The sequence below is a fragment of the Lingula anatina genome, chromosome 7, assembly GCF_051362555.1.
Source record: "Lingula anatina isolate TDL-2025a chromosome 7, LinAna3.0, whole genome shotgun sequence".
In the NCBI taxonomy this organism is placed as follows: Eukaryota; Metazoa; Brachiopoda; class Lingulata; order Lingulida; family Lingulidae; genus Lingula; species Lingula anatina.
The window spans coordinates 13,297,407-13,320,072 of NC_141773.1; the positions used below are offsets into that span (position 1 = coordinate 13,297,407).

The following is a 22,666-nucleotide window of genomic DNA, read 5'->3' on the forward strand; positions in this document are numbered from 1 at the left end:
TATAATATAATCAAGCCAATTTCTGGCTTTCACGTTTTTTTCGGCATGAAAACATTGGCCATTTACAGGATATAGTCTGACTAAAAATTGTTAATGTATTTTCCAATTTTGTTTTGCTATCATATCATTAATTTGGTGTAAAATATAACCCAACTCAATCAGAATAATATCATATTTAATTCCTAAACAGGTTCTTTTCAAGTTCCAGTCATGTGCTTTTTATTATGGGTGAGTAGTTTCTTAATTTATACAATATATTTACTTGTTGATGCTGCTGTGGTGCTCTGTAAAGGCAATGCCCCCTTCTTGCAGACAAACTGCCTCTTCAAGCTGCAGTCAATATCATTCCATTTGCCTTTGAAAGCTACAGCGCTTCCAATGATTTCGGCACAATTCTCCGGCTGGCCATAACCTCCACGATTATTGGGCTCCGAGGTCCAGCTGAGTTTGTTCCAGTTGGTGTAAGGCTGAAAAAAATTCATCACTGAACTGTTAGAGCTCATTCCCAATGAATCTTTCCTTCTACATAGATGGATCCAACTTTGCAGGGGCTCTCACTTGTGGCATTGAGTAGAATTCAGAAAAGTCTGGTGATTACATGATTTCATTGGAAACAAGAGGAGTTATGTTAATCTGTAAATATTCAGTGAGAGTCCCCACGGAGTTAGATTGATCTACATAGAATTATAGTCTCATTAAAAATGAACCCTTAGTCACAGGACACAGCAATAAATGGACACCTTCTTAAATTGCAGTTACCAAGGCTGCTATTAGTACCTACCACATCAGTCTGGGAGGTCCAAACCCAAGTGCCTTCTAATTTCCTGTCATTTAGACCAAGCCAAGCATTGTCACTTAGTTTACCTATAAATACAGACAAGGTAATTGAGCTACCTAGTTAACGTCATGAGCATGTTGAGTAGTTTACCTGGGATAATTTGTCTTACCTGGTCTAAAAAATGTGACACTTTGTTTATATATGAACAAGGTACATCTTCTACAAAAGGGAATTTCACTCTAGTCTGGTATCATAATCGACTTCAAATGTTATAAGATCAACATTAATTATAATGGCAATCTGACATAACCAATAATTCTTACTAGTATCTATAATGTCTATATTAGTATATGAAAGAGCTATAAGTTCTTTGTGTTAAACTGGCCAGCAGTTCATGCCAGTGTCATGTAACCAGCACTACTTACTGTCTATGAAAGAACTTTCCCTGTCTGAAGTTAAACTGAGCAGATGTGCTCCCATGCCAGTACAGGACTGCTCAGCTTCAACCCAGGTTGTCGCATTATTGGAAAAATAGTAGCAGTAGAAGGAATAAGCTTCCCAGCCAGCCTCACAACTCCCCTTGGCTGAAGAAATAATAATAATAATAATAATAATAATAATAATAATAATAATAATAATTTGTATACATGATGCAGTCCTTCACAATGTCAGTGCACTTTCCATATTATAAGCATATAACAAGTTGCTTATTTAAATTCTAAAAAATATTTATCTAAAGGAGTTAATTATAATTGATTTAATGATTAACTTTACACATTGGAAGATTGGAGTATTAATTAATTCTAACCAATTTTACCTGGAGCTACTGTAGGTGGCAGCACCACCTTTTCAGTTCCAATCTGACACACAAATGGCTGCTCCAGGAGACAGTTGCCATTTAAACTCCACTTTGCATTGGCATCACCTGAGTAATTAATTCATAAGTCATTTAGAGAAACCAAAGAATAAACAGCTTTTGCTGTTGGCTTACAATACATGCAAACTAATAACACTTTATTATGCATCTGAAATCAGAATATCCTTCCCATGGCCATACTGTTTATTGAAGGAAAACTAGAGGATCAGAGAGGCGATACCGCCTCCGAATATTGTACCACCAGCTGGGGTAAGCGCGATCGTATAGACCCCCACACACACAAAAAGGGACGCCACCACCAGTCTTGTGCTTGACAAGCTGTAAAAATGCAATCAACAAGAATTCTCAAAATATGCAAAAAAAAAATATATATAACTAAAAATGGTACAATCAAAGTTCAGTTCATAGTAAGGTAGGTCAAAGGTCAATTTCCAGGTCACAGTAAATTTGCAGTATATGACTTCCTATTCAAGTTCAATAGCAACTATGGACCTATCTCTGCCAGTTTTGGAGTTAAAAGAGAACCAAAATTTGTAAACTTCAATTCATGATAAAAAGTAGGTCAAATGTAAATTTCAAGGTCACACTTAGTTTGCCAGTATATGACTTCCTATTCAAATTTAATAGTAACTATGGGCGTATCTTATCAGTTTTGGAAATAAAAGGGAACCAAAATTTGCAAAGTTAAGTTCATAGTTAAAAGTAGGTTAAAGGTCAATTTTAAGGTCACAGTAAATTGCCTCTAATGACTTCATATTCAAGTTCAATAGTAACTGTGGACCTATCTCTGCCAGTTTTGGAGATAAAAGGGAACGGAAATTTGCAAAGTTCAATTCCTGATGAAAAGTAGGTCAAATGTCAATTTCAAGGTCACATTTAGATTGCCAGTATATGACTTCCTATTCAAGTTCAATAGTAACTATGGACCTATCTCTGCTAGTTTTGGAGATAAAAGGGAACAAAATTTGCAAAGTTCAGTTCATGGTTAAAAGTAGGTCAAAGGTCAATTTTAAGGTCACAGTAAATTGCCTCGTATGACTTTTTATTCAAATTCAATAGTAACTATGGGCGTAACTCTGCCAGTTTTGAAAATAAAAGCATTAAAAAGTTGCAAAGTTCAGTTTATGGTGTGAAGTAGGTCAAAGGTCAATTTCAAGGTCACATTTAGATTGCCAGTATATGACTTCCTATTCAAGTTCAATAGTAACTATGGACCTATCTCTGCCAGTTTTGGAGATAAAAGGGAACCAAAATTTGTAAACTTCATATCATGATGAAAAGTAGGTCAAAGGTCAATTTCAAGGTCACACTTAGATTGCCTCGTATGACTTTCTATTCAAATTCAATAGTAACTATGGCATATCTCTGCCAGTCTTGAAAATAAAAGCATTAAAAAGTTGCAAAGTTCAGTTTATGGTGTAAAGTAGGTCAAAGGTCAATTTCAAGGTCACATTTATATTGCCAGTACATGACTTCCTATTCAAGTTCAATAGTAACTATGGACCTTTCTCTGCTAGTTTTGGAGATAAAAGGGAACAAAATTTGCAAAGTTCAGTTCATGGTTAAAAGTAGGTCAAAGGTCAATTTTAAGGTCACAGTTAATTGCCTCGTATGACTTCCTATACAAATTCAATAGTAACTATGGGCGTATCTCTGCCAGTTTTGAAAATAAAAGCATTAAAAATTTGCAAAGTTCAGTTCATGGTGTAAAGTAGGTCAAAGGTCAATTTCAAGGTCACATTAAGATTGCCAGTATATGACTTCCTATTCAAGTTCAATAGTAACTATGGACCTATCTCTGCCAGTTTTGGAGATAAAAGGGAACCAAAATTTGCAAAGTTGAATTCATGATGAAAAGTAGGTCAAAGGTCAATTTCAAGGTCACATTTAGATTGCCAGTATATGACTTCCTATTCAAATTCAATAGTAACCATAGACCTATCACTGCCAGTTTTGGAGATAAAAGGGAACAAAATTTGCAAAGTTCAGTTTATGGTGTAAAGTAGGTCAAAGGTCAATTTCAAGGTCACATTTAGATTGCCAGTATATGACTTCCTATTCAAGTTCAATAGTAACTATGGACCTATCTCTGCCAGTTTTGGAGATAAAAGGGAACCAAAATGTGCAAAGTTCAATTCATGATGAGAAGTAGGTCAAAGGTCAATTTCAAGGTCACACTTAGATTGCCAGTATATGATTTCCTATTCAAGTTCAATAGTAACCATGGACCTATCTCTGCCAGTTTTGGAGATATAAGGGACTAAATGTTATAATTTTGGAGTTACAATAATGTGCCATAAATTTCGTACAGAAAAAATTAATTAAAATAAAGAAAAGGTCATTTTGGTCAAAATTTTTGAAATGGGAGGTGCTCTGAATTTCCAGATGTTCAAATTTGATGAAATAATGTCATTTATGACCACAGGTTGTCTGCCTCGCCAAGCCTTATGTTTTATTTTTCGGGAGTTCAAAATTTATTATCCATTACCGCACTGCACATTTTGCTTTCACCACCAATATGTACTTTTTGATACAGCGTAACTCGAAAACCGTATAGAATACAAAAAAACGGAGACCACCATCAGTATTGGGCTTTACATGCTCTACAAAATACAAAAAAGAATGGGTCTCTAGCACTAACGGTTCCCGAATTAGAGACAGTTTTCAGTTTCGGTATCTTATGGCCGCTACTCCCATGAAAATGCACCGATTGACCCCAAATTCACAGAGATGAAAGATGACCCAAAGGGTAATACTTCCCAATAATATTATTGGTTAAGTCTGTGTAGTGTCTGAATAACAGCGCAAAAAAATTTTTTTTCGTAAAAAATTCCGTTTTTTTGAAAATTTTGGCCCGTTTGACCTTGAAATAAAGGTCAAAGGTCAAATCCAAGGGCATATTTGAAATCTACACATATGACTTTTGGAAAGCTGTCTGTAGAAATTTTTCCCATAATTCCTTCCGTAGGGTAGATAATTAGCATTTAATTTTGCCATTTTTGGACAAGGGTGCATTGCAATGAGTGCCACACCTAGACCCCAATACCGACAAAGCCCAAATTTTACGTGGAACGAGTTGAGATTATAGGTGACCTAAATCCAAGAGATGGGTACGCAGTCCCTAGTAGTCTAGGAGGAGAAGCGGTAACGGTGACTTGGCGGCGGAGCCGCAGGAGCCGGCGGAGCCGCAGGAGCCGGCGGAGCCGCAGGAGCCGGCGGAACATACGGGTCGGGACTAAAACCATGTGTACCGCCAGCGCCTACGCTGGTGGTACAATAATCTAGTAACTTAAATAAATATTTCCAAATTTTAAATGACTTCACTGGAATATTTCACAAAATAAATAAATAACAAAATAATCATACTGTTTAAAATAAATTTGTTTAAGCAATTTATACATTATACTAAATTGATTCAGACTGTAGTATTTGATTTGGTTACATTCTTTCAGCACTTAACAATTTCAAGCTATTTGAGATTTGTGTGCCAGCAGTTGGCTAAGCTGGCCAGTTGGATGGAGTTTTACTGACCAGCAAAGATCTGGACACAGGAGCTGTTGAGCTGACCACTGGGCTGGGTTGACCAGTTGGGTGAGGTTTTACTGACTGGTGTCCCATCCACCCACTCCAAATTGCTCCCATCAGAAGTTGCTATAATAGAAAAGATAATGGCATTCAATTTAATCATCTCACAAAATGATTCCTTTATATTTTTAATTCGTTCTTTTTTACAGAACTTTGAAAAGTATCTACACTTTAGTTAATTTTGAAAGTACTGTCAGTCATAATTTCAGCCATTATTTACTTTACACAGGCCAATGTTTAGGCAGGAAAAAAGTCCTGTTCTAATCAACTTTGGCTTATGTCAAAGGGGAAGAAATGATAAAATATGGAGTAAATAGAAGTGTAATATCTGAAATATTAGCAAGCCTAAGAGGGTTTAAATTGTTGATTTCAGAAATGGCCACTTTGTGTTAGGTATGCATTACTGTCACATCAATGTGCGTAAAATACATGTAGTTACAATCAGAAAATCAAACTTCCAATTTAATTTCTTACAAATAGTTACAGTGATAAATTGTGAAAATAATTTGGCAGATGAGTACTGTTATGCCATACTGCCAACACATATCGTTAGTCACTTGCTTCATATCTTCCTTCCATGTGTTTCAGTAATTACATTTTGCATTTCATAAATTCTGAAAGGAGAGTAAAACACTCACTCTTGGCACCAATCCAAAATGAAGAACTCTGGCTAAACTCTCTTTTATTCAACTTCAAAAAATTTTGAACTTCTGGACTGAAAGAGCATAAAAACACAGCATTCATTGGTGATGCTATCCGTAAATGATATGATCAAATTAATAAACTAATCACCCAGGAAAGTTTTAATAAAGAAATAGAGTCATTTGACCCTCTAGTAAGACCTTCAAGTCCAATATGACAAATCCCAAGTACAAAAGGTCATCCAAATATTTGAAATTGTAATTAACCACATTAGGTTGCTTCATCAACATTATTATTAAATTTTGGTCTTAGCTTATACTGTGTGCTAAATTCAGACAGCCAACAATGTAAATTTTACTTTTAACTGCCTCCGCTAAAACTTATTTTAGACTTCAGTATTGTCATGAAACAGACCACCCCACACACAAAAAGCCATTCTTACTTGTAAACTGTGACCATACTGCCTCCTTGTGAGTTACAGTAGTCAGCAGCATCTACAAAGGACAGCCTCAGGTTGGAGTTCAGTTGATAACACATGTTCTTGTTGATCTTCCATCCAGCCGCACAAGTTCCTGAAATATACAGTTGAATATAGGAATCAGTGAAAGCTCATTCTATTTATTTTCTTAAGTCCAAAGAAATAAGATTATCTGCAATTCTTTTTTCTTAGTTTTCTGCAGTAATTTTTATTTGCAAAGGATATCAATTTGCCATTCTGAATTAAGATAATTTTATTTTCTTTTTCAACAATTGCACTTTGAAATACAAATGTTTTCTATAACCACCCCAAAAGACAAACAAACAAACAAAAATTAATATAGGGCTCAACCTGCACTAGTATATATAAAACTAACAGCCCCGTCTCAGATAAAAAAAGTTCAAGTACCAGTACTTCTTTCATAAAATGCTTACTGTTGCTACAAAATTCTCAGTAATTAAGGTACCATATCAGTTTATTTCACATTACCTTCAGGTTTTTTACAAATGTATGGTCTTTCTACAGAACATTGAGCAGTGGCCCAAGACTCACTGGCTGTCAGTGCAGTAGTTATTATCTCAACACATGTTGTATTGGCTCTGGCTCTGAAGCAAATAAGAAATATGTGAAGACTATTTTCTATCTTAGCAAACACAATGTGAAGTACAGCTTACACAAATCATAAGAAAATAGTGGATTTGAATGACCTAATGTTCTAGCCACTGATGTTTCTTCCACAGTTAAGTACTATTGCAAACAGATCTGTCAAGGTCTTCTCTTGAGCTATGGTTACTGAATCATCTGGCACAGTGCGACTTGACCATACTACATTTGTAATTGATTCTTTCATCTCACACAACACCACATAATAATTTCAACAAAACAGTGGTTTTCATAAAACAGTCACTATGGCATATCTGTCAATAATAATATCAAACACAAAATCTCAGTACAACCATCCACAATGGCACAATCTCAGCCTGTCACACCAAACGCAATGTAAAGTTATACTTTTCCACAAATGGCTGTCGCTGTGCCCATCTTGCAGTTGACCCAATTCCCAACTCATCTCCTGTCACCCACTGAAACTTGTTTGTTGGAGTAGTTGTAACCTAAACAGGAAAAAACAGAAAAATTGAAATTAAAATCATTACAATGTGGTTCTCAAATCAACATCAATAATCAATTAATACAAACCATTTTTGTCTCTAATTTTGGATTCTGAGTGGTTCACATATGTCTACATATATGATACTAAAAAAAAAAATGTCCAAAATTTGACACTGGCCCAGATTTGAAAGTTAATGCCACCCAAATACCAACTTTATCAAAGCTGTACCTGCGTCATCATGCTATCAGGGCAAAACCACTCTGCATATTATATATGTAAGTAACATACCTTTGCCTTTAGACCAATCCAAGATGGCTTTCCTTTACACTTGACCGTATCCAGAAGGTACTGTTGCTCTGCATCAGTCTGTATATCTGGAAGATCAGCTCCATAACGTTGGCAGTCGGTCCTGTTCAAAAGAGAAAAGATTCCAAACAAAGTGCTAAATCACCCACCTGTCTGTAATACAACTGGGCTGTATCTACCTCCCTTTACATCTCTGGTGAGATCAGTAAATGGGCCCGTGGCCAGCTATTTCGAAGGGGGGTCTCTTTTTGATAAGAAATATCAATTTTTTTACCCTCTCCCAAAGGTTCCTGAGATGAGTACACCAAATTTTGATTGAGAATAGTTCTTTTTCTCAAGCCAAAAGACTGAAAAGATTGGTTTCTTCCTAACCCCCCCATCACCCCCCTCCCCATCTCCACCAAAGGGCATGATTAAAAGGCCTATACATGCTATACACAATAAACATGAGCTACCTAGCTTCATTCCAGTTCAGTTCTGTTTCAAAGTGTTTGTAACAGGAGCCCTCCACATCTTGCCAGTCTGGGGGACACTTGCTGGGTTTGCCTGGAACAAAAGTATCTCATTATTACGATAAAACTGAGTATTACGAAATGATGGCTTGAAAAATCTTAAAATAAAATCTTCAGTCTAACGTCAACTGAGTTAATTACAATTCGATAAGTGACTCGATCTAGAACATGGCTGATTGTATAACTTATAGATAAATGCCAGTATATATCTTAGAGTACTTACCGCCTTCCCTCCCCCCCCCCATGTGAAATGTAGCTCTGTTTGTTATTTTAAAACACTAAATACGCAGATTAAGCTGCAACTTACGATGTGAATCTGTATTTCAGTTTATCCACGGAAATAATTTGTAAAAAGGGCAATAACTATTTGCCGATAACTCTAGAAAAGTTTGTGGATATCTGTCGATGAAATATAGCATGGCATTTGTAAAAACTTCTTCTTTTATAATTATTATTATCACTTCGTCAAAAGCACTTTCCTGCCTAGCAATGTGTTTGATCTTTTCAACATTTCATAGAATTTTTAAACTATTTGATTTTTAAAATACATGTAGGCTTACCTACAGTACTAGTATCTATCTATCTATCTAAACTGTAGGCCCTATCTATTACCCAGAAATTCGTTGTAGAGGAGGTAATTAACAGCGCCTTTTAATTAAATGTATAATTGTTACACGCCTACCTTTCATGCTTTTGCATACGTATGGCATAACATTGTCGCAGTTATTATCGTTCATCTTTCCGTTTGTTACCACTTCCCCGCAGTGCTCTATCCCGGCGTAGTTGTTAGGCTCTCCTGGGCTCCAAGTCCTAGAGGAATTAAAAGGAAAGGAAAAAATAACAGATGTCTTTCAAAGTTTTTGACGGCCGGAACACATGTGAAGAGCTCATCATAAACGGAGTTTTTAAAAAGGGCAATAAAGGTATACCAGAGCATTGGATATCGGCGGTACCGGGGTGTAAAGCGCTCGACTTTAATAACATGTTATATTTCAATCTCTTAAATTAAGAAAAACAATAGATAGGTCTACGAGTACATGCAGAAGTGCTGAACATGCAAAAAGACATATAATTAGAATGGGCCAACTGAACTCTAAAAATGGCTTTATATTCGATAGTTTAACAGGCGCACGTAAAGGTATGAATTATGAAACAAAAATTAGGCATCACTTTTTTAAAAAAAATAATATCAATAAATACTGCTGTTATCTTAATCGATATTGTGTTAGCCTTTTTATTTTATTTTACTCATTTTATTTTCATTTTATTTATTTGCCGAAGCTATATAGGCTTAAATTGTTTCTATTTTTATACTTACACAAGGGATGTGTCATTATTTCCGTCCTCCCACCGCCAGGAACCGCTGTTGTCGCTGTAACCGGACCACCACTGCCACGTGCGTGAATCTTGCGCTTGATAAATCAACATTTGCTTCTTCAGCCAGTCCTTAAAGAACAAACAGAACAAAGTCATTATTCTTTTAAAAAAATAAAAAACTCTGTAAACTTCAGTTACTATTAAAAATATTGTTGCTCTGAATACATTTGAAAATAAACTAGTTTTGTTTTGGACATTTTTTTTTAAATCAAGGAGGTGCTTGATTCCCATAGTATACTTCCCATAGTATAAATTCTAAAAAAATTAATTAATCAAAAACGCATAACTAATGTGTAATTTTAGAAAAAAATCTCATTTGGGGTAATGAGGTAAGGTTCACCTACATATCTTTGCACATGTTCCTAACATTTTTGAGAAGAGTAGTTTTCAGAACTGTGTACAAGATATTTTTCCCCTGCTTGCTGTGGGCCTCATGCCAAGGACCGGTTTATATGTGTCACTGGTTTGATAGGCCTATATCATCTGAGACTGGGTTCCCGTCCATGAATCGATCTAACAGGATTCGTCCATCTCCACGGGGTTTCTCGCTAAATTGCTTTCAACCTAAGTGGCTTAGATGTCTGGCACGCGCAGCCTGCCAAAACTGCTAAACGATAGTTAATTACCCCCTATTAGCTTCTGTAGGCGTGACAGACATCTTAGCCACTTTAAAAGTTAATCGAAATTAAGCGAGAATCCCCGTGGAGATAGTTAGATCCAAATTTAGTACGATAGGGTCTGGGAATGGTCTCTGAGACACTAACCTTTTCTCCCTGAGATGAATATGAGAATAGATCTCCTTGTTGCGCTACGCATGCTGCCCTTGCCTCACTCCACGACTTCTTAACGTCATACGTATTGAACTGGTAGCAGTAGTCGGTGACTGGACTCTCCAGCCATCCCGGTGGACACAACTGACCGTGAGCTGGAAAATTCAGAAACAACGCCCTTGATTCATCAATGTATTATTCAGCATTTTATTTGGACATATAGGCCCTAAGGCGTGCGTTATAGTGTGATAAGAGCTATATGCAAGTTGTATGTTGCTGTAGAAATACAATATTGTCCAGCCATCAAAATTCGCACAACTCATTATTCATCTTCCCATTAAATTGGTTAATATTACCTAAAACTTGTTTCGTTGGACTGATGAGCGGCTTTTACCTGCTTTTACGAAATTATGGATTAAATAAAAACCTGATAAAAATAGATAGAAACACTATCTAGGCCATCAGGGTTAAGTCTTGCGTTCAGCTGCTTGGAAATTAAATCTAGATTTATCAAATAACACGCTCCAAATAACAAACATCGAAGCGATAAAGGCATTGAAATAAAAATCTTAAAGGACAACTAACCCTTTGACATAATTTCAATAATCTTGCTGACAGCGTTTATTGAATAGAACAAAGACAACAGTTCTATACATTGTCCTTAGAGCTCATTTACACCGTTTTATATTTTTCCTCAGTGGTCTGAAGTATTCAAGCCTGTACAATACTGTATAATGCAATCTGTCAGGAAAAATGGCTCGGATGCGATAGTGAGTTCACATCCGTGACAACTGTGACTCATGTTAACGTGAAATGCCCCTATAAGACTAGGTTTCCATGCCTAGATCGATCTAACAGGATCGATCCATCTCCAAAGGGCTTCTCGCTAAATTGTTTTCAGCTTAACCGGTTAGACGTCTGGCACGGCTACTGGAGCTGCTATACGATAATTAATTACCCCCTAGCAGCTTCAGTAAGCGTAACAGATATCTAAGCTTAAGTTGATTGCAATTTAGCGAGACATTATCCCCTTGAAGATAGATCGATCCACAGTTAGTACGACTGGGTCTTGAAATGGTCCCTAAGATCTGCCTACTATGTTGAAGCATTGACTTTTTCCTTATAATAATAAAATGTATTTTATACATTAAAAGAATTGCTGATTTCCGCACAAGACAAATAAGCTGCTACATTGTAGGTGGCATCTACCAGAGCTGTCTTACGAAAGTTATGCTAAGCGTGGAGTAAGAATAGTACTTGTACATTGTGTAAACAATTTTTTCACTTTTGGTTTAAAAAAAATCCAATTTAACAGATGCCAGTTTAGTTTCATTTTGTTTATCGCTGGGTCGGTGGGTTATAAATGATACTTGACACCGTATTATTACTCCAGTAATTTTTTGTCCTTATTTTCAATAACCCATTGTTTTTCAAGGTAATGATTAACGCAGTGAAATAATAATAATACGATACTTTTCTTCATACAAAGTACTACATGCAGATTTCTGACGCTCTAATTGAAAATAAAATAGCAATTTCGAATTATCAATTGTAAAAGTGTGTCTTTCTGAAAAGCTTTTATCTTAAAGAAGGGTCAACATATGCTCACGTGTTTAAAGTTACAAATGCGGTCGTAATAATTGATGAAAGAGAGTTAAAACAATGCAGTTAACGAACTACAAAAGCTAGGTAGGGGAATAAGGTTACTTCTTATCAGAGATGACAATAGGATTAACACTTCTTGTTATGGTATTGAGAGGCTAGATGAGACCAAAAGTTACTATACCATAATATCACGGGTTAATTATAATAAGTCACTGATTAACTTATGTTGCGACCTTATCTTTAGAGGGTCCTCTTTGATACATAACCATCTTCAAAACAAAATAAACACCAACCTGCGGCGAGGGTTGATACATATCACTCAGGTAAATATTTTTAATTCAGTGGGTCAACTACTTTGCCTAATTAAATCCTCTACCTTTTCTGGGCGCTTAAACGTCCCCGGTGTCAATTTTTTAATTTGCGTATACCCCCTCCCAACACACACACACACACACACACACAAACGCACGTGCGCTTGAACGAACGTATTGATACGTTGATTCAACCTATGAGTAATATGTCTATTTGTCCTATAACTGAAACTAACCCTAGATGATATAATAGCCTGATCACGAGATGTGTTCACGTAGGTACAGGTTCACATTATTGTATAGATATAGATATTTGACTCTCTGAAATTCTTGGGGTTTTCCCTATAACTTACACAATTATATTTTTCATGGCAAACATAAAGTTAGTATCAGCTATGCTGAAACTTATTTTCATTGAAAAACAAAGTGTTCTTTAATAAGGCGTTCATTGTTATCTGAAACGCTATATTACATGTAAGTAAGATCCCGTTTGTTGCTGAAAGGAATTGATTTAGCGCGATCAATTGTCATGATTTCTTTTGGTGCCCTGTGCAATATTTAAAAAAAATATTCCGGCCTTAGACATAAGTTTAGTTTTAAAATAACAGAAATGCAAATGAGAGAATGTTTCATCATATCCTGCACTATCCATTCTGTAATCAGGTACTTTTATTTGAGGGGTTTAGGCACTTTTGAAGAAAGGATTGGGAAAGGCAAGTAGCCACGTTTCAAATGCATATAAATGCGGCTTTAGAATATGAGTTAACCTTTATAGAACTTTTATTCTAGAAATGACCCAACTTATAAGCAAGTCATGGCAGTCGTGGCCGAGTGGTTAAGGCGACAGACTAGAAATCTGTTGGGGTCTCCCCGCACAGGTTCGAATCCTGTCGATTGCGTATGGGTCCTTTTTTTTTCTGCAGTATCTGTCATAACAGGTGTTTTAAAATTTGACGAAACAAGTGCAAAAGCTACTGCCCTTGCCAATAAAAACTTGCACTAAACAAAATTGAGAGTGAAAAAATGCATCAACGCATCGCCGCAAATATCCGTTCTTGAAGATATTCAATTTCCGTTGAGCCGAAAATAAGAACAGTAAATATAAGCAGGGTGGGGTCTTACGTAAGCGAGAGTGAATGTCTAATTTTTCTCTAAATACGGGCAAAGTAGCTAAACTTTCATTTTTTTAAATCTAAAAAAAAAAAAAAAAAATACAGAATTTGTTTTTGTTCTTGTTTTCATTCCACATTACTATTTTACACACTATACGACATAATGCAGCTTTCCGTATAGCTTCGTCATTATTCTTCTCGCGGTCGGTGTTACAAAACTTGATGCAACACACTGCTCAGCAGTACTCTAATATTTGGAGTTGTTGACGAAAGCTTGGGCAACGACCACCAAAATTCAAAACAGATGCCGTTTGACATAAAACAATCTATGCAGTTAAAATTACACAACAAGTGGTGTGAAGGGAGGCCAATTCGATTTCTAGCGTAAACAACACTATATCGTAGTCCCCAACATGTGCACGTGTTCTCCGGCTTCAAATAAAACAATATTTGAAGGAAATAGGAGCGGCCGGACGCGTGAGTTTTTATAAACCTTTTTTTTTCTGTTTTGTAGAACTTGGTTTGATTGGACTATTAACCTGTTGTCCTTCAGAAACTACATTTAATTTGATTAGGAGTAAAGTGAGAATATTGTGGTAATTTACACTTTCCTCGTTGCGTACTGGCATTCCGTATAAAAAGGGGAGATGCAGCATGACACCGAGGAACTTAGAAAGACTAATTACGTTCATTAAAGATAGGGATGGCAAAAAATGGGACGAAGATCAAGAGCCCCTTCTCTTGCACCGGCTGCCTTAGACCTATCTACAGGATGGTTAAAAACAATAAGATTCCACCCCTTCCTCTCTGTTCCCCTATCGCATATTATTTTATTGACTTAAGTTAACCCAAAGGACGACCTCTCGCCTTCTATAACACAGTGGGTCCATACCTTGGTGCAGTTAGATAATGATAACATAGTACACAGCGCGGTAGAGGTTCGATGTGATAACTTGTCTCAATGAAAGGATCCTCCCCCTTCGGCCTCGAGATCACCCCGGAATCGAGCATCCACCCCCTACAAGAGCTAAGCTGACCCCAATCTACTTTGTGGATTGTGTCGGCCACGATTCTGCGTTAATATCATACCTCAGTTGCCGCCCCTTACTTTCATATACCAACCCAAATTTGTCAATAAGGTCCCTGATTTTTCTGTCGCTATTTTTGTGATAAAAAGCACAAGCTAAACTATGCTTTTTAGCCAAGACCATTGCTCAAGATGATAACGTCGAGGTCTGTGTAATTTAAACCACGGTCTTCAGATGTGGCAGGGTAGTCGTATTAGGCAACATGACGAATTTAATTCGTGTCTTTTTCTTAAATTTCGCATTATAATGATTTTAACATGTGCTTTATAACACAACATTCTACTGAGATGGATATGGTAGTGGGTGGATTATATTTCACTAGATTGCGAGAAGTACTGACTGAAAGCGCACAGCGTATTTATAGGCGATTTGACATCACTACTATGGCGATCACTTCAATAAATTTAAGTCGTTTTAAACGTGGCAGTCAATAAAACATGATGTTATCAGATATAGGAGGATATCAACACCAGCGGTGCTGCCTTAAGTAACTATCAAAAGCATACACAGTATTCTGAATATCGGGGCATTCCAGTCAAGATCGGGTTAAGTATGTTACGTGGGACCTGTCATGGGACTGGTAAAATTTTTCAATCTGCGTATTACTTCTCATGCTTACATGTGATTCTTTTCGTAACGTGGACCATAGCAGAACATTAGTAAGTGGGCCCCCAGTAACATTTCCTTGTCATCCGCGTTAAATATGAATATCTGTTATGCGACTTAAACAAGTAAAAAATCTAGAAAAAAAGAGAGAAAAAAGAGAAAATAGCTGAAACATTTTCTTTAACGTACCTGAACTTAAGAATAGTACAATTCCAATAAATAAAACTGCTGGGTAGTAATAATGCTCCATCTCGCCTCGAGTCGCTTTGACAAAATCAAGCACGCATCCCCTGTCCCACGCTTCGTTCTCACCGAGTGCTCCGCACTAAATGTACAATAACAGTCGCCGTCCAACCTTCGCGTTGAAATAAAGTTAAAGAATGCCTTTGTACAACTCACATGATGTAGATTGTTAACGTTAGTCAAACCTTTGGACGCACGACAGTTAAGGAGGCCGATAAGGAACCAGCTACCAGCTGATAGCCCCGTTTGAGCCTGTGACGTAGCGTCACATGCGCCGTGGGTAGGACGGCTGTTTACAAGCCGTGATTGTTTTTATACTATGAATAAACAAAGGCGTAAGAACGCGTTTGGATGGTTTTGAAGGTTTTTTCAGATTTTTATAAAACCGTGGCATGTTAGAAGCGTTAATTAAGCGTTTTTAATTGGTGGGATATGAGGTTGAGACACGTACATCACAAATTGTAACTGAATTAGTCTTTATTGCGATAAATTACAATGTTCTATATGTATCATAATGGGTAAACAATTACATTAGGGGAGTGTTTTATGAGTAAACAACTGCATAGGGGTGTTTTGGAGAAAAATCTGAGTAGTGTACAATATAATCTCGAGAGAGTTCAGTAATGCGCTCATCTTATTTAATAGCTTTGAAAGTCTTAGTTTTCACAGCAAGTTCTTTTTTTTTTTTTTTTTCAGAGACATTCTGGCAAGGTTTATTTTGTGTTGTGAGGTCTCTGCTACTTCAGAGTGCAACAAACCCCCCACCCACCTCTCCCCGTTCTGTGCTGGCTTGCATGCTCTTTTATTTCTCCCACTGTTTTAGCCATGGTCAAATTGGCCTGGCCAAAAAAGACCACTAGAACTTTCGAGGTCGCTCACATTACTAGGAGTGTGTAGAGTTAAAATCCTTCACGTTTAGTTGACAAAACGGGTCTTCCGGTATATTGGCATTAAACCAATTTTTAGCGATGCTTTTTGTTTACGATCCCCATCTCTGTGTTATTCGCAGTAGTAATTATAAACGAGTTGATAAACGCGATCACAGTTGACGCCTACTGATCCAAGATATAACTTATAGGGCTACTTTGAAAAAATGCGATTTGGGACGTTCTTCACTACTGATCTCGTGAACATATCTCAACAGCTTTGTATTCTTATTATTCAGTTGTATCACTTTGTAGTCATTCAAACTTCCAGCAGGTAAACGATTTTTCTCATATTTTAACCTTATTACATCAGACCATATTCGAGATGGACGCGTCACGATAAATTCTCCCCAGTTTTTTTTTAAATATATATATATATATATATATCTCACCCTGATTAAATAGATTTAGAGAAGCTAGTCAAACTGACAAACAGGAAGGTCCGTCAGCGGCCTTTTGATCTCTGGCTTGTTCACTTTTTACAATCTAAAACGACTGCGGCGAAGGAGGAAGTAGCGGAGGAACGTTTTTCGTTTCCTTTTTTATCAGTTTCTATCAATAATTTGATAACGCTTTTCTGGTAGCCAAAGGCAACAGATGGCACCTGTTCTTCATCAGTGCCACACAGGGTTTTATACAGGATATTAGACGACTTTTGACGCTTGTTAATGCGGAGGAAGAACAAAGGCGAACGTCGGATCGAGGCAAGGGTAGGCAGAGAGAGAGAGACAGAAGAGGCGGTTAAAAATGAGATAGAGAGAGAGAGAGACAGAGATGAAGCAACAGAAGAAGAAGAGATCTCTTGATCAGCAGCTCCCAGGTGCTCCCTAACGTCCGCATCAGCACGTCTACCTCGCTTTTCACAGATATGTACAAAACAATTTTTCTTCATAAACAAATGTTCTACGATATTTTCTCTTGAATTTCCTTTATGTCGAAAGGATTTGTCCTTCTTGGTCCACTCCCATCGTTAATAATACTTCCTGGTTTACAGAGTTAACGAGAAAATATAATCAGCGTGACATTTTGACAAAAACAAGGAAAAAAGAATAGTAGTATTTTGTCTCTTTGGATTTTTGTTATGGTTTGCCGAAACCTCTCTCTCTAAATAACTGTTGCAAATAAACATGTGAATCTGGGTTAGCGGGACTGGTACGAGAACACACGAAAACAACCATCGAGACATTTGATTGAAAAAAAGAAAATGAAAAATAAAAATAAAATCAATAAGATGAAAACTTTTGGTGTAAACAAAATTGTAGATCTTGGATTGCGAGTCAGGTTCGTTTATACACAAAAAACAACTATAACGGCGTTTGGTTGCAAAATAAAACAAAAGAAACAAAAAAGGAAAAATCTAATTATAATTGAATTGTCACAAAAATATGTATGTAAACCCGGGATTGCCAAACGCGAAAACAACCATAACTACTTTTGATTTAAACAGAAAAATAAAAAAAAATGTTTAAAAAAACGCGAGATGTTGTTTCAGTATCTGACCTTCTATTCTAAATTAGCAGTGGTGTGGACACAGCTTCACAATGCTTTTAAACTTCAGGTTGAGAAAATCATACACTTGGTTTACTGTGGGGACATTGCTCTTTTTAATCACTTTTCCTGTTTTCGAGAAAGAAATTCAGGTACAATGTCAATATTTTCATATAAATCGACCACATTTACTTACAACATGCATGTATAAAATTGAAGATTCGTACATATATATCGTCTTTGAAAACAGCCAAGCGGGGTTGGAGGGGGGCGGTTGAAAACACCGCTCTATATGTGAAAAGGTCTGCTCTGGGTAAAACTTGATCTAGGTACATGAAGGTTTTATAGTAAAAAGTCCACTTTTCCAGAAAAAGGATCTCTTTTTGAAATTGCTGGCTACGGGCCTGAGGCTTTAGAATTCCAATCCAATCTAAATCAAATTCTAAATTTGACACATTTTCCAACACCATCCATAACAAACACAACAAAAAAAAATTGTTTCCATAAAGAAAACATTAGTGTGTACTGGCAGTTCCGGTATCTCATCACTGTAACGTTATAACTTCACCGACTCCTCAAAATCAAACATATCGTACATCGGGTTCTCAATACTACTAGATCTGTCCTCGGCTTTATCAGCGTCACGTGTCACGTAAGTAATGTCGGCCACGGAGAAAGAGGAACGGTGTCGCTTAAGCACTATGCCACCTATGGTCACAAGAAGGGCTGCGATGATGACGCAGAGGACAACTAGACCAGCTATGTTACCGCCTGTTAAGACATCACCTGGAGAAGACAAAGGAGTTCATTTAAAATGACGATAAAATTCTATGTTTCTTTGCGAAATCATTTAAGCAATTTATAAGCTGGTGCTTCTGATGAAAGTCGATCTGTGACTCATAAATTTCATCATTATGTATACGCTGGTCCATTTATACATACTGGACATGGTACACGGGTCACTCAAATTTTTTGAAGTTGCATTTGGGAATACAAAAGGGTTTTAACATTTGTAATGATATGAAATACTTTATCTTTGTTAGAAAACTAGACCACCAATTTAGGTTACACATCATATCCTCGCCTAGTTAATCTAGGTTTCCCCCATCTGCAGAGTTCAACTATCAGAAAATACTACTGGTATAGAAATATGTTTTGTGTAAGGTTGCCCCATGTTACTGTTCTGTCAGAGTGATATAGTTTGCTGGGCTGCCGTATTATAACATTCTCATTTCTTTCCCAATGTCCATCGCATTAAATTTCCTGTAATCATTTTTATCTTACCACTGCCATTATCTTTTATCTTTCTCCCGGAGCCTCTCCCTGCTGGCTCAGCAGGCCTCACAGTGCCCACAGACTGCGTTGATTGCGGTAGATAAGACCCTGATTGTGTTCTGGGTGAACTAGCCTCTGCGGAGGTCGGCATTACTGCAAGGACAACATTTAGGACTAGTTATACTCCAAATCTTGTTTTAATGTGAAAACAGAACAAAATCTGCTTTTTGCATTAACAATTTTTTTTCGGTTTTGAAAAACATTACTAGATATAAAAAACCGGGCTAAATGTAGGAAGTTTTTTTACAGATCAATACGCCTATTGTTTCAGAGTATAATATTCAACTTGATAACTGACCAGAGCTTACTTTTGTTCATTTTACAAATAAACCCCTTGCTCCTGTCACATCGGTTGTCATTCCACTTCCCCGAGTCCGCCAAAAGTTCCACGCAATTCTCTTTGTTTCCAGAGTTACTTGGCTCCCCTTCGCCCCAATTAGTGAAACTCAGAGATGTGCCGTCAAACCATTTGAAGGTATCTAGATGAAGATCAGTTAGAACATGGGTACCAATGCTTGCTGCAGGTATACATTTGTACTTTTCTTCACTTCGATGTTATATCAAATAACTAATTACACTAGACTATATTGTTCTCAGTAGTTTGACAGATGACCGTTTAGATATTGAAACTTTTGAATGATGACACTATAATTTTGCATGACGCACGTCATATTCTCCAGGCCCGTAGCCAGCAATTTCAAAAGGGGGTTCTTTTTTTTTTTGAAAAAGTGGACCTTTTCCAATAAAAACTTCATGTACCTAGGTCAAATTTTAACCAAAGTGGACCTTTTCCCAACAAAAGGGGCGGTTCTTTCGAACCCCCCGAACCCCCCTGGCTACGGGCCTGTTCTCCAAGCTCATCACGATACAGAATGAGCTATGTAAAACGCATTTACCCAAATTCACTCTCTGTATGTTACCTTATTTTTGGTTATACAATACCCACTGCAAGGTCTTCGATTTAATGTGATTGTTACATGGCAAATTTCAATGGTAAACAAACAGCATAATTGCCTACCGTTTCTCCTTTTCACTAGTCCGATCCACATATTATTCGGTCTGTATTCGTTCGTTATGCTCCCCAGAATAAAATCGATTTCATCCTGGCTGGCAAAAGAAGCAAGTTGGCTACCTTTCTTGTAGCATTCAAAGCTTGCCTCAGCCCAGTTTTTAAATGCCTCTGAGTTGGGACAGAAGCAATAGGTGCCGTATTCCAACCATTCACCCCCTGGGGGGCACCACCCCGGGGACGGCTCTGTTGGTGTGGTGGGCGTTTCTGAAGCAAACATAAAAGGAATGGTAAAATATGAAGGTAAAAAACAAAGAGAAAACTAAACAAATAGAGAACCAAATAACATACATGTACGCCCATTGGTCTGACTAGTGGTTCATGACCCCTCTTTACCAAATATACCCATAGAATTACTCAAAGTAAACCCACGGGTGAAAAGAATCTTCTGGCAATATTCCACTATTATAAATCAATATTAAATTTCTATTCAGAAATAAACGAATAAAGGAAAAGCAAATAAATGGAAGTGGTACGGATCAATACGCACAAGAATGATGAAATTGTAACTACTTTTAACAGAATGGAAACCATACACGGTCAGACGAAAGGATAAGCTAAAACTTTTACTCACGGCACTGCAGAAGGCCTATTTCAAATTGATACATAAATACTTCGAACTAGATACCGAGAAATTCCATGAAAATTGTCGCAAGTTAATGCAATTTATACAGTTGATTCGCTTACCGGTAGTGGTCATACAAACGAAATGTTGTGGCTTCATACAGTTCAGATTCCTCCATGATCCCGCCGAGTTAATAATAACACAGGTCACCTCTCCTCCAACTTTGGGCTCATTTTCATCCCAATTAGTGTACGTCATTGGCCAGTCGTTTACCCATTTATAAGACTCCTTCGAAAAAGATAAAGGGCTCTCGTTTTTAAATTCCAACCCGGTAAATTTGAATGTAACACGATTTTAGAGTTGTGGACGTGCTTGTGATTGAATTAAATAAAGACATAACATATGGTAAAAAAATTAAGTGGCGTGAGATGAGTTTTTTCACAAATATGTCCAATTTTACTGAACAGAGGAAGACACCGGTCGAAAAAGACTTCTCCAACCCGAATATCTCAGGTAAATTTACAGAGGGCTGTGGTACGTACGCCAATATTAACTTGTCCAGCCCACCCATCGATAAAATTCACGTTTCTTATTCTTTAGATTTAACTCACCCAACCCATATCTCTCAGTCCAATCCAAATAGGCCTGTTGCCAGTCAGCATCATGGCGACCAGCAAGTTTGCCTCAATTACCGCGTCGGCCACATAGGGTAAGAAAGCACCGTCACTAACGCACTGTTCTTGGGCCTCTTGCCACGTTTTCTCCATTAAGTAGAGTTTGTAACACGTCTTGCCATCAAAAGAATAGTAATCAGGCTTACATACGCTTGAGGTAGGTGCTGGCGGCGTGGTCCAAGGGGTCGAAATACTGGGATCTGGAAGACATATTTCTATTCTTGGTCGTGCAGTGACTCCAGTTTAATGTAATACTAATTACCAAGCAAAACAAAGTGGTCTCCTTTTCAAAGACGCATTTTTTCTTCTTTCCTTTCAAATGAAGTTATGCTTATAGAGATAATTAAGTTGTAAACTTCAGTGAAATGTGCACTTCTGGGTATGTGTCTGGCGTTCAGGTCTATACTGACATTTGTTTCAAAGGCAAGATGGAGGACGGCGATCGCACAAGAACATGAACAGTTCTAGACCTGTGTATTTGGACTTGTTTTTGCAATGGATATCAAATAGCTTTTTAATCAAATCCTTTTATATTACAGAATATACTTGGCAGTAACACCAAATGCAATTTCCTTGAAACAATTATGGGCAATTGTGTTTGGGAAATCGAATTTTGAGTAGGTAATTACTTTTTTCATTTTTTTTTATTTTTGTGCACCCGCTATGTATGATCAAATTACCTTTCCAGGTTTGGCAGATATATCCCAATACAGTGGAGCATTTAACGTCGGCCCACTTTCCTAGAGTGTTCATGGCTGAGCTCACTTTCACGCAGTCCTCGCTGTTAAACTTGAAAATAGATAACACTAACTCGTAAAACTTGTAACAATTAAGCCTTAAAACAAAATATGAATTGTAACGCACGATGCGTTTGTTGCAGTCCCTCAGATATCTTGACAACGAATGCATAGACTATATAAACAAAACAAAAAAATCGAACAAACGCTACAGCAAAAGAAATGCCTATACAAATGTCTCTAAAATTAACATGTGTACCGGACGATATCCATTTTGTTATTGAAGTGAAACACCCATTATAACCGAAACGGTAGTCCAATATGATAGGTGCAGGTGGGGGGTTACCTGGAAGTATCGGAGGTAGCACAGGGGGTATATATGACATAAATATCACCTGTAGAAAGTGCTGACATAGTGTTGATATACCAGCTACCATTCCTGTCACATAGCCACGCCATTGCGTGTTAATA

At 37.2% G+C, this 22,666-nt stretch overlaps 2 protein-coding genes and 1 non-coding gene across 8 annotated transcripts in view; 1 reads left to right on the forward strand and 2 right to left on the reverse strand.

Moving 5' to 3' along the window:
* The window catches only part of LOC106165881 (macrophage mannose receptor 1), a 39,541-nt gene extending 23,880 nt beyond the window's left edge, over positions 1–15,661 (reverse strand). For 5 of the 6 annotated variants that reach the window (XM_087018392.1, XM_087018394.1, XM_087018393.1 and 2 more), the window contains exons 1-15: positions 15,348–15,660; positions 10,431–10,591; positions 9,608–9,735; positions 8,972–9,099; positions 8,233–8,323; positions 7,760–7,880; positions 7,372–7,472; positions 6,850–6,965; positions 6,325–6,454; positions 5,879–5,955; positions 5,187–5,306; positions 1,596–1,703; positions 1,204–1,362; positions 782–864; positions 263–467 (exon numbers count right to left, since the gene is read on the reverse strand). In XM_087018392.1, the coding sequence (XP_086874518.1) occupies positions 263–467; positions 782–864; positions 1,204–1,362; positions 1,596–1,703; positions 5,187–5,306; positions 5,879–5,955; positions 6,325–6,454; positions 6,850–6,965; positions 7,372–7,472; positions 7,760–7,880; positions 8,233–8,323; positions 8,972–9,099; positions 9,608–9,735; positions 10,431–10,591; positions 15,348–15,408 (1,789 nt within the window). In that variant the 5' untranslated portion in view covers positions 15,409–15,660. Of the gene's footprint in view, positions 1–262; positions 468–781; positions 865–1,203; positions 1,363–1,595; positions 1,704–5,186; positions 5,307–5,878; positions 5,956–6,324; positions 6,455–6,849; positions 6,966–7,371; positions 7,473–7,759; positions 7,881–8,232; positions 8,324–8,971; positions 9,100–9,607; positions 9,736–10,430; positions 10,592–15,347 lie in introns of all 6 variants that reach the window. The other variant, XM_087018389.1, reaches the window with a different exon arrangement.
* Positions 13,170–13,251, forward strand: Trnas-aga (transfer RNA serine (anticodon AGA)). The gene has a single exon. It is a non-coding gene; the product is annotated as a tRNA-Ser (tRNA).
* A 1,041-nt stretch (positions 15,662–16,702) lies between the features above and the next one.
* Positions 16,703–22,233, reverse strand: LOC106165880 (macrophage mannose receptor 1-like). Its single transcript, XM_087018398.1, has 7 exons — positions 22,139–22,233; positions 21,396–21,658; positions 20,907–21,072; positions 20,169–20,426; positions 19,459–19,629; positions 19,100–19,243; positions 16,703–18,601 (listed from the first exon to the last, which is right to left on the reverse strand). Exons 1-7 carry the CDS (start codon positions 22,209–22,211, stop codon positions 18,372–18,374), a joined length of 1,305 nt encoding a protein of 434 aa, XP_086874524.1. The 5' UTR covers positions 22,212–22,233; the 3' UTR covers positions 16,703–18,371.
* Positions 22,234–22,666: the final 433 nt, after the last annotated feature.